This window comes from Typopeltis vanoorti, chromosome 9 (genome assembly GCF_054136105.1).
Source record: "Typopeltis vanoorti isolate ZY-2024b chromosome 9, IOZ_Tvanoo_1.0, whole genome shotgun sequence".
NCBI lineage: Eukaryota > Metazoa > Arthropoda > Arachnida > Uropygi > Thelyphonidae > Typopeltis > Typopeltis vanoorti.
Window position 1 is genome coordinate 9,556,128 of NC_143557.1, and position 12,152 is coordinate 9,568,279.

At 34.8% G+C, this 12,152-nt stretch overlaps 1 protein-coding gene across 1 annotated transcript in view; it reads right to left on the reverse strand.

Moving 5' to 3' along the window:
- Positions 1 to 473: 473 nt before the first annotated feature.
- Positions 474 to 12,152, reverse strand: part of AIMP2 (aaRS-interacting multifunctional protein 2) — an 87,612-nt gene continuing 75,933 nt past the window's right edge. The window contains exon 5 of the mRNA XM_090398376.1: positions 474 to 954. Within this exon, the coding sequence (XP_090254502.1) occupies positions 636 to 954 (319 nt within the window). The 3' untranslated portion in view covers positions 474 to 635. The remainder of the gene's footprint in view (positions 955 to 12,152) is intronic.

Consider the following 12,152-nt stretch of genomic DNA (forward strand, 5'->3'; position numbering starts at 1 on the left):
GATCCATCTTACTGATTTTCCGCATTTCTCATGGAAGTTTCTGCATTAGCCTATGCCACTGAATACTTCCTGCAGTTCACAAAGAATACATAAATATTTATATTTTTGTACAGGGCTTTTTTTTTTGCAATCTTAGCATCAATAATTGATATTAAGATTCAAATAATTATACTGATGTTAGAATTCAAATATTCTATATCAAACATTGAATCCTGCTTGTTGTTTTGTAGAGTTTCTTCCCTTTGTTTCCTTATTTCTCTCTATTAATGTCATTAATGGTGCTTTACCCATCTGACTCATTAAAGTGAATGTTCTAATTTTTGCTTCTTTTTTTGTGGAAAAATATTATTAAAATTTATCTTAGCTATTCTTTTGGAGCTGCATGGTTTCACAGATGTTTTATTGCTTTACAACCTCTACTGAGTAAGACACCATAAAAGCTAACGTAGTATAAGAGAAAACACATAACAGTATCAGGTGTACATTTTTATTTAGTGATGCTAAGCTTACAGTCTTGAAGACATTTTTTAAATTTTAATGGGAAAAAAGCTCAATGAAAAGAGCAAACATTTTAACTTTATTTCTCTAAGGGCATTACAGAAACTTCTATAAGTTATTAAAAAAAATTACCATCATTATATTGTAAACTGCAAACAGAGCATTAAACTACTGCATGTAGTTTTCCACCATCTAGAAACGTTGGTTGGTAGTACATTAATTAGTTTTGCTTGAATTAGAGCACTACACATAATTATGTCAGCTATTGTTAAAGATTTCCCGACTAAAAATTCATGCCTTTCAAAATGCAAATTCATAACTTTCAAAACTGCTTGTCTTTCCTTTCTATTCCCACCCAAAATAGAAACATATGATGTATCTAACCAGTTATCTATCTCTGTGGATGTAATAGGATCAGTTTCATCATAAAATGATTCTGTAAGGCGTGCAAGATATCTGAAAGAAAGAAAGAAAATTCTGTTTTGCATTTAAAACAATCAAAATACAAAATACACACATGCACATATATAAATTAAAGGAAAAAATCCTTAGCCCACCCATGCTACTAATGTACTATAACTTACAACTTTTTATGGGTGAAAGTCACACAAAACACTGTAAACCACATGATAACTATTTGTGACATTCATAGCAGTCACATGATAACACATCTAAAAATGTATACTTAATTTTTTTTTTTCTTTTTGTTAACTATATTATAATTACTTAAATGGCAGTCCTACCCATGAAAAGCTGAGGGCCTTCAAGGTCACAATAACATTCTGGGTGAGAAAGGAAGACAAGAAAAATTTATCCAGAGTTTGAGTTAGCAGAGATGTGGGCAGCCAGCACAAATAAAGAGTGAGAAGTTAGTGTAGCAGTTTCAAAAGGATGGAAATAAGGACGAACTGTAAATAGTGGTAATTGGTTGCAGTATGGGAATAATTGATACTAGTCATCCATTCCAGGATAAGTGTGCAGTACACAAAAATAAAGAAGATGAAAAATTAGCAAGGTGGGAAAAATGATCACTGTAAATTGGTAAATGGTTGCAGCATAAGTGTTCACAACTTTTGAGGAGTAGTAGAACTACAGATAGATAATATGAACATTATCTGTGGAAGTAACAATAAGATAGATTAACACAAAGACTTGAGTGTTTAAAGAAAGTTCAGTCTATCAGAAAGAGGAATGGTTAATAAGTCTGACTGCTCCCACACCTGATAGCATTTAGCCTTTGTAAGAAAGGTTTTTTGGGATATTGCTCAAAACATAGTGAAAGAAATCCATTACGGGGAAGCTAAGCTTCTTCTTCAGTGCACAGAAGAGGAAGTCCAGCTTTTGGATGTCTATTAGAAAGAGGAATGGTTAATAAGTCTGACTGCTCCCCCCCCCCCCACCTGATAACATTTAGCCTTTGTAAGAAAGGTTTTTTGGGATATTGCTCAAAACAGTGATAGAAATCCATTATGGGGGAAGCTAAACTTCTTTTTCAGTGCAGCAGAAGATAAGTAGCTACGAATGGTACATTCATCACAGAAAAAAAATACATAGACTAAGTGAATAAATTTAGTTAAAATAACCTTACTTACTCAATGTTTCAACCTCTATCATAGCCATCTTGCAGAATCGATATATACATAAGCTACTGTTAGCTGATGTGGCCTAGATTGCCATTATTTATTTGCATCTAAGAACAGATGCAAATAAATAATGGCAATCTCCATAATGAGAGACTGGTCAACCTGTCATTCATTAGTATAGTGGACTTGAAAAAATTGTAATTTAGTTTAATCCTTTATTCAAGTGTGAGCAAAGAAAGTTTGCGCCTGAAAGTATCTTCAGGACTGGGGTAAGGTGGTACAACACCGGCAACTCGTTGCAAAGGTGGAGCAAGCTCACAACACTCCTATCTCAGTATCTCCCATAATGCAAAACACATCTCCTTGCAGATATGTATAATGTTATGCATTAAGGAATAATTGCATAATGTTATGCAATTGTTTTGCATTATGGGAGATACTGAGATAGGAGTGTTGTGAGCTTGCTCCACCTTTGCAACTAGTTGCCGGTGTTGTACCACCTTACCTCAGTCCTGAAGATACTTTCAGGTGCAAACTTTGTTTGCTCACACTTGGATAAAGGATTAAACTAAATTTATTATAGTCTAACCAAGTGAAAAATAAACTTTCAACGTTTATTTTTCACTTGGTAAAATTTTTCTTCTCAAAAAATTGAGAAGAAAAATCTTGCTAACACTGGATTTGACAGAGTATTTTTTTAGGAAATACATAAGAGAGATGTTCAAAGACAGCAGTAGAAGTATTTTTTTTGTGTTTGTTCATTCCTTTAATGAACAAACACAAAAAAATCTGAGTTTGGGGATGAACTATGAAAGAGTGTTGAACAGCAACTGCAAGTTTAACAGATTCAAAAGTGTGATAGAATTATCAATGCCAATTCTGACAAACAGTGACTACAAAATATTTGTAGAAAACACAAGCAGCAAAAAATGGAATGATGAATTCATGGAAACATGGTTCATGGAATGATTTTGTAAAAAAGTATAAATCCCACCCACACCAAAAAAAAGGTTGTAAACTTATCATACATTAATATCATGGATGGGCTAAGGAGTTAAATATGGCTGACTCTTACTTTGTCACCCCCCCCCCCTCATTTTTTTTGGGTCAAAGCTGTATAACTGTAAGGAAACTTCCACATAGCCTTTTAAGGAATGCTGAAAACCGATGCTTCTGAGCTAATGTACAATCCCCACCTTCTCATAGTACTCCCTGTTAGGTGTCTGCTTGGATATATAACAAAAGAGGATGGGCTATCAATTTGGGATTTAGCCAACCAAACTGTATTCTTACTGTTTTAAACCAATGTAAAATGATGGTACAACATAGCAGAATTTCATGCCAGCTGGGGCATTGCCCAGTTAAATAAGGCCATTGTTTTCATTGGGAAACCAGGGTGAACAGTGCAAAGTCAGCTATTGGAACAAATCCTGGAATGCATCCAAACTCAACATGAGCAGAATTCAAGATGGTCCTAGCATCAGACATAGGTGTGACTGAGAGAAAGAAAACAAAAACAGATGAGATCTATCTAACCAATAAACATAAAATTTATATTCAGGCAATAATATTTTGCCTGAATTTATATAAGGATAATTCAAGATTATCCTTATATAAATATAAGGATAATCTTGAATGGCAGGCAATACTGAGTAGTGATGTGGGCAAATATCAGAATGGGGAACTGGACAATAAGAGTTATTTGTGCCTATGGTGGTACCACAGAAGATTCTAGCAAGGGAGAAATTGTGTAATTTTTTTGAGGCATTAGGAAAGGCAGCTGGCACAATGAAAAAGGAAAAGTTGGTCCTTGTTGGAGAGATAAAGAGCAAAGTAGGAAATGATAACCACATATTAATAATGGTAAATATCTCCTGGATTTTTGTTCAGGATTTCATAGATTAATTATTACCAACATAAAAAATGTGCACAAATTCATGTGGAGAGAAGATGCAAGAAACAAGAAATTCTCCTTGCTATGTTATAGTTGAAAGCAATGTTTTCCCACTGGTTCAAAATACTAAAGTATATAGAGGATCTGAAATAGGAAGAGATTATTACAGTCATACCCCGAAGTTACGCAGCAGGTGGGACCAACAAAAAGTGCGTAAGTCGAATTCGCATAACTCGGGTATAATTTTGCATACAAACATACAAAATATTAGTTAATTGGGACCAAAAGGTTTACAAAAACACCTAATTTTTTAAGAAATATAATCATAATTGTAGTTTTTCATACAAAAAAAAAAGAAAGTTATTTTGATGTCAATGGTTTCATAAAATCTAATAGATTCATCTGACGGCTTTTTCTTGTCACGCAAAATTTCTTCATAGCAAGCCAATGATTTTTTTTATTCCTTACCTTGTGGCTACAATTCGTTCCTCGTTAGAATCTATGTCCTCCAAAATCTGTAAACTTTTATTTTATGATTGTTCTTACTGTGGATTCCTGTAGATCAAACTTCTTTGCTAGCTCACAAATTTTCATTCTGCCTTCAAAATCCTTAATAATGTTAAGTTTTGTTTCCAGAGTCAATGTTTTTCTTTTCTTGCTAGCTGTAGAAGAATTGGACTTTTTTTTTTTTGAACGACATTATTATTTTTTATGCGATAAAATTTTTATCAAGAACATAACATTAAACAATCGCAAGGTTTGTAGACTATAAAAATCGTGTATGAATAGAGAAAGTGCGAAACACGTCAATGCTTGTTCACAGCATGTGTGACACTGGCAAATGCGGCTGGCGCCGGAAAGATACGACTAGTGGTGAGGTGTGAAGCGTGACGGGAATACGTACATATATGAAACCGCATAATTCTGGATTCGTGTAAGTCGGGGTATGACTGTATTTAGTTTTGAAAAGGATAAAATTGAATTTCATATTGAAAATAAGAGTGTGTAAAAATTTTTTAAAACAAATCAAAATTAAACAGCTCTCAGAGGTGAACTGTAGACTCAGATACAAAAACATCACTGAAGAAAAAAATGAGAGTGAAAACAAGAACCAAATCTTGAAGATTCAATGGCAAACTCTGAAGAAACCATTAATTGATTCAGCCAGAGAGGCACGTGGTGAGATTGTCTGTAACAAAAAATCAGAATTCCAAGATGGAATCAGGAAGTTAAAGAGGCAAGAAGGAAAAGAAGAAAGCATATGGAAAGTTCCTGGCAAGTAAGTCAGCTGTGCTCTTAGAGAATGCAGAGAAAAAAAAAAGTAAAATAGCAAAGCACTGTATAAAACTGGCTAAAAAAAAGTCATGGGAAGACTTTGGTTAGATCATAGAAAATAAATATCATGAAGGTGGCAAACTATTCTGAAGGCTATTGAAAAACACTTAGAAATGGAGGAAAAAGTACTGTAAAAGGAATCAGAGATGATAAAGATAGTCTAGATATCTGAAAGAATTACTCTGAAAGACTGCTAAATGAAACAACCAGTGTTGGCATAGAAAACTCTCAACTTGACATACAAAAAGTCATCAAAACCTGAAATGTGGAAAGGCAGCTGGAGTAGATGAAATTCAACCAGAAATGCTCAAATATGGAGGTATAAAAGTTTTAGTGGCCATATTGCATAAGTCATTAGGCCTAGTCAGAGGTTCGAACTCCATATGATTGGAGCAGAGCTCTCATAGTCCCAGCTATAAAAAGAGAAATAAAACAAATACAAGAATTATAACGGTATTTCCTTAAAATGGCTAAGAAAATCTGTGGAAGGGAAGTTTGATGAAGAACAAGCTGGATTCAAGCCAAACATAGGTTGTCAGGATAAGATTTCCACTTTAAGACAAATAGTTGAGAAATCTGGAAATATTATTATTACATGACATTATTATTACTCCTACTCTACAACTCTCTGTCTCCACCAACCGCAACTACCATCATCATCATCTACACCAACGCCATCTACTGCCCACCATCATCACCACTAGATTTTCACAAACAATCAAAAACATCCATGTCTATGATGAGATTCGAACCTGCAGCCTATTGGCTGGAGAGCAAATATGCTAACCACTCAGCCAACCAGGCCGACAAATTATCTCAAACATTATTCATTATCTATATGACGAATGTCAATCAAATATGATCTTGGAAACATAACACTGTGTGTGTTCTGTATGCTAACATAATATAATATTAGCATACAGAACAGATTCAATGTGCTCAATTTGTGTGAGAGAGAACCAGATATGTGGGAAGAGATTAAAGATATAATTAAAACAGAAGCAAAGAAGTATATTCCAACAGTTTGTAAGAAGAAGTCTCAATGCCTGTCGGAAGATGCCATCAAAACTGCTCAGAAAAGGAGGAAAATGAAGGACACAGGAAATTTGTAGGAAGTATGGCATTTGAATGCAGAGTTTCAATAACAAGCCAGAAGAGACAAGGAAAAATACTTTAACCAGGAATGCCAACAAACAGAAGACCAAAATAAGAAAGGTAAAACAAGAGATCTTTCCAAAAAGATCAGGGAAGTTCAGCGCCAATAATGAAAAGTAATCACAAAGGATATCTTACAGAAGTTGCAGACATCAAAGAAAGATGGAAAGAGTATACAGAAGCCCTCTACAGAAAGGACTCCAAAATTAATGAGAAATTTGATGAGCAGGATTATACACAGGAGGTAGGCACTGCAACAGCTATCCAGTAAGAAAGCACCAGAAAGGGATGGAATACCTATTGAGCTGATCAAAGCCCTATGAGAAGAGGCAGTTAAAATATTAACAGCTCTATGTCAACGAATTTAGATCACAACTACAAGGCCTAGAGAATGGAAAAATCAGTTTATATACCTTTATTGAAGAAAGGCGAGTGCCAAAATTACAGAACTATAGCACTGTTTTCTCATGCAAGTCTTACTTAAGATCATTCAGAAAAGACTGGAATCATTCATGAAGAGAGAAATCCCAGATGAACAAGCAGGATTTCGAAAAGGCAGCGGAACAAGAGATCAGATCTCCAATATGAGATGGATAATAGAAAGAGCACAGGAATATAATATCAAAAGAATGTCTACCTTTGTTTCCTTGACTATAGTAAAGCTTTTGACTCTGTAGATCAAGTGAAACTGTGGAATGTGTTAAGAACAATTGGAGTACCAGAGCATTTCATTATCCTTCTGAGGAATCTTTATTGTGAACAAGAAGCTACTGTCTGAACAGAGCTTGGAGAAATTGAGTATTTCACAATAGGTAAAGGGGTGCGACAAGGATGTATCTTATCTCCTTATTTGTATAAACTTGTACAATGAATACATTTTAAGAATGGCAGGGGTGGAGGAGTCTTCAGTTAGAATTAAATTGGTGGAAGAAATATTAATAATTTGAGGTATGAAGATGATACCGCCTTGCTAGCAGAATGCAAAGAAGATTTGGAGGAACTTATTATGAAAGTTAAAGAAGAAAGTTCTAAATATGGCCTTAAACTTAACCACAAAAAGACAAAAGTTATGGCAACATGTGAACTTAATGATTTTGAAGTAGATGGGAAGAAAATGGAAGTAGTTAACAAATTTGTGCTCCTAGGATCCCGAATTGATAAAGATGGGTATTGTATTGAAGAAGTTAGAAGATTATTACTTGGAAGGAAAGCAATGACAAATTTAAGCAAGATTATTATTGAGGTCTCTTCAGTGGGAGCCAGACCACTGAAGAGACCTCAAAGGTCAAAACCAGTCTGGGTAGTGACACTTCCCATAAAAATTTATAGCATTATACATGTCTGCAAGTAGTTGTGCTTTGCATTATGGGATACTAAGGCAAGTGATGTGAAGTCATACCACCTTTACCACGAGTATCCCAGTCCTGAAAATACTTCAGACACAAACTTTGTTTGCTTACACTTGGATAAAGGATTAAACCAAGTATATAATTTCTTGGTATCTTTCATTTATAGTATAACCAAGTGAAAAAACTTCCAACAGAAGGAAACACAGGAAGACAGTTTGATGTAAAATCAGTGGTAATACAAGGATGCACATTATCTCCACTCTTATTTATCATCTATATGGATCACATTATTAAAGAAAGTGGCATCAAGCCTCATTTTAGAATTGAAGATGTCAAAATTAGCTCTTTGCTTTATGCAGGTGATGATGTACTCTTAAACACATCTAGTGCAAGTCTCCAACAATTCGCTAACTAAATTGTAATAAAAATCAGCAACAAAAAGAGCAAAACTATGAAAATCAGTGGTAAGTTCATTGACTATGTTATTGTTGATAGCGATGCTTTCTCACTGGTGCAGGACACTAGACTGTACAGAAGATTTGAAATTGGAAGTGATCACCATTTAGTCTTGATCAGGATAAAACTGAATTTCATACTGAAAATGAGAACACGTAAGAGAGTTTTAAATTGAATAAAAGTTGAGCAGCTCTCAGATGTGAACTGTAGACTAAAATGTGTAAAATTTTAGTCTACAGTTTAGTTGTGTAAAATACACAAACGTTATTTAAGAAAATAATGAGAGTTTGAGAAAAGGAACCAAACCTTGGAGGTTCAATGGCAAGTCCTGAAGAAAACATAGACTGATTCAGCCAGAGAGGTATGTGGTGAGGTTGTCTGCAAGGATAGAAAAATCAGAACTCCATTGTAGATACAGGAAGTTAAAGTGGCAATGAAGGAAAAGAAGAAAGCATATCAAAAGTTCCTGGCAAATAAGTCAGTTTGTGCTCAAAAGTCATGGGAAGACTTTGGTAAGAACACAGAAAATAAATATCAAGAAGGTGGCAAGATATTCTGGAGATTGCTGAAGAAGCTCAGAAATGAGTGCTGAAAAGGAATTGCAGATGATAAAAGTGACATGAAAACTGGAGAAAAAGATATCCTTGATGTATGGAGTACCGCATTTTTCCGTGTATAAGAACAATAGTTTATTCTAAAATTTTTAGACCAAAAATTGGGGATCGTCTTATACATGGGGGGGGGGTAACCAGTTGAGAGACCCGCGGTTGCCGTGGCGAAACTGCTGGTACCTTATCTCCACGAACATGCTTCCGCCAATCACTAGCCTTTGTTAACGCGGTTGACTGACGTCATTAACAGCTGATTCTGAATAAACCAATCAGAACTCTGAAAGCATTCATATGTCTACAACTTGTTGGCTGGGTAAGTTAATGCATTAACAATATTTTGAGCACTAGCACATAAAAATGTCTAAAAATAAAAAACAATTGTCATATTCTTCAAAATTAAAGTTAAAAGTCATCAATTACGCAAAAGAACATGGAAATAAAGCTTCAGAGTGACAGTTTGGACCTCCTACCACTGAGTGTATGATTAGACAGTGGAGAAAACAGGAAGAACAATTACTCAAGAGGCCAAAAAAGAAGAGGGCCATAAGAGGAAAACCAGCAAAATGGCCAAACTTGGAGCAGAGACTTACGACTTGGATTATGGAGAAGCGCCAGAGTGGGATATGTGTGTCAACCATGCTTATTCAATATGAGGCAAAAAGGTTTGCAAGAGAAATGAACATCGTTGATTTCACAGGAAAGGCAAAACGGTGCTTCAATGTCATGAGCAGAGAAGGGTTGGCTATGAGAACATGAACCCAGTTAGCCAAGAAAATGCATCTTAGTATGTATCAAAAAATATTACCCAATTACTAAATATACTTTGAATATTTAAAAAAATATCAAATGTGTTCTGTTTCATGTTTAAAATATTGATTTCTTAATTTTGGGTTCGAAAAAGTAGGGTTCGTCTTATACACAGAAAAATATGGTAATTACTTCGAAAAATTGCTACATGAAATAATCAGTAAAAGCACAGTGGTAAAAAACCATCAAAAGCTTGAAATGTGGTAAGGCAGCTGAAGTAGATGATATTTGATCAGAAATGCTCAAGAAGAGGTATAAAAGTCTTACAGTGGCTGCAGGGCAAGTTCAGAGGGATGAATTCCAGATGGTTGGAGTAGAGCTCTCACAGTATCCACATATAAAAAGGGAAATAAAACTGAAGAATGTCAAAATTACAGAGGTATTTCCTTAATGAGTGTTCCCGTACGATTTATGCAAGTATACTTGAGAAACAGAAACTGTTGAGAAGGATTGTGGAAGGAAAGTGAAGAACAAGGTGAATTCAGGCCAAATAATGGCTGTCAGGATTAGATTTTCACTTACGACAATTCGTTGAAAAATCATGGGAATATAATAAAGATCTATATTTAAGTTTTGTAGATCTGGAAAAGGCATATGACAAGGTGCTAAGACAAAAGCTATTCAAAACCCTACAGTTGTATGGTGTTAATTGGGCATTATATCAAACAATACTTAGTCTTTATTTGAGTTGTAAGTCAGCAGTTAGAATGTACAGGATGATGATGCAAATGTTAAATCTGGCATCAGACAGGGATGTACATTATCCCACCCTCTGTTATTCATTATCTATATGGATCACATTATGAAGGAAAGTAGTATTAAACATGATCAAAATTGAAGATGTTAATGTCACCTCTTTGCTTTATGAGGATGATGTTATACTCCTAAATAAATGCACAAGTCAGCAAGATTTCCTGACTAAAGTGAATAACTGTTGTAATAGATATGCCATGAAAGTCAGCATAACAAGGCAAAGACAATGAAAATAGTCAGAAGCATTGAAAATATCAACTGCATTGTGAATGGAGAACCTACAGAAGAAGTAAAATATTTCAGCTACTTAGGCACAATTTTTAGTGATGATGGTAAATTAAATATGGAAATAGACAAGAGAATCAACAAACCTGGTATGGTAGGAAGTCAACCGAATAAATTTATATGGAATAAGAGAAATTAGTCAAAACACTAAATTAGCTATATACAAGACAGTGTACAAACCTATTTCAACTTATGAATCTGAGAGCGGGTTAGAAATAAAACACTTAAATACAGATACGAGAGTCCAGAGAAAATTAGGGGCATGAACAGATGGCATCAATGGCAATATCATATTAAAAAGGAGGATATCAGGAAAGCATGTGACATTGTTAGCATCAAGGAATGTGTTAGTAGAGCTAATCTCAGGTGCTATGATCATTTAAACATAATGAGAGGGGAAAGATTAGTAAAACAAGTGTTCTCTGCCAGGGTTGCAGGAAAAAGACCCAGAGGAAGACCAAGATATAGGTGGACTGATATGGTATAAAGTGCCTTAGAAGACAGAAATATAAGATCTGATAATGCTGGAGTCTTGACAGGTAGCAGATTGATTTGGAGGAAAATTGTACATTGAAAGTTAGTGGAGATGTAAGTTTTTATATATAGTACTGTCATCTCCTGTACACCACTTGTCAGGAATTTTATTTATATAGTACTGTCATCTCCTGTACACCACTATATATCATGTCAGGAATTTGATGATGATGATGAACTATGAAAATAAGCAGGAACATAGAAAACTTCAGATGCATTTTGAATAGAGATCCTATACAACAAGTAAAATATTTCAGCTATGTAGGTACAGTTTTTAATGAAGATGGCAGGTTAAATCTGGAAATAGGCAACAGAATAAGCAAAGCTGGTATGGTGGATATCAGCTGAATAAATTTATATAGAATAAGAGAGAAATTAGCCAAAACACCAAACTAGCAGTATACAAGACAGTGTTCAAACCTGTCTTAAGTTATAGCTCTGAGAACTGATTTAGAAATAAAGCACTTGATCAAATTCTACAGACATCAGATGTGAGGGTTTTGAGAAAAATTAGGGGACTGAACCAATGGCAACAATTGTAGAGTCATATTAAAAATGAAGATTTTAGAAAGGAGCTTGACACTATTGGTATTCAAGAATGTGTCAGCAGAGCCAATCTAAAGTGGTACAGTCACCTTAAATAAGCTTAAATAGAATGGGTGAGGAAAGATTAGCAAAACAGGTGTTTGATGCCGAGATGGCAGGAAAGAGAGCCAGAGGAAGAGCAAGATCTAGGTGAATTGGTTCAGTTAGAAGTGCCTTAGTAGCATGAAATGTTGGATATGACAATATCGGAGTTCTCACAAGTAATAAACTGATTGAGAAAAATTGTTGACATGAGATTATTAATAATATAAACTTAATCATGTGTGTTGTCTGAGTAACTTGAACA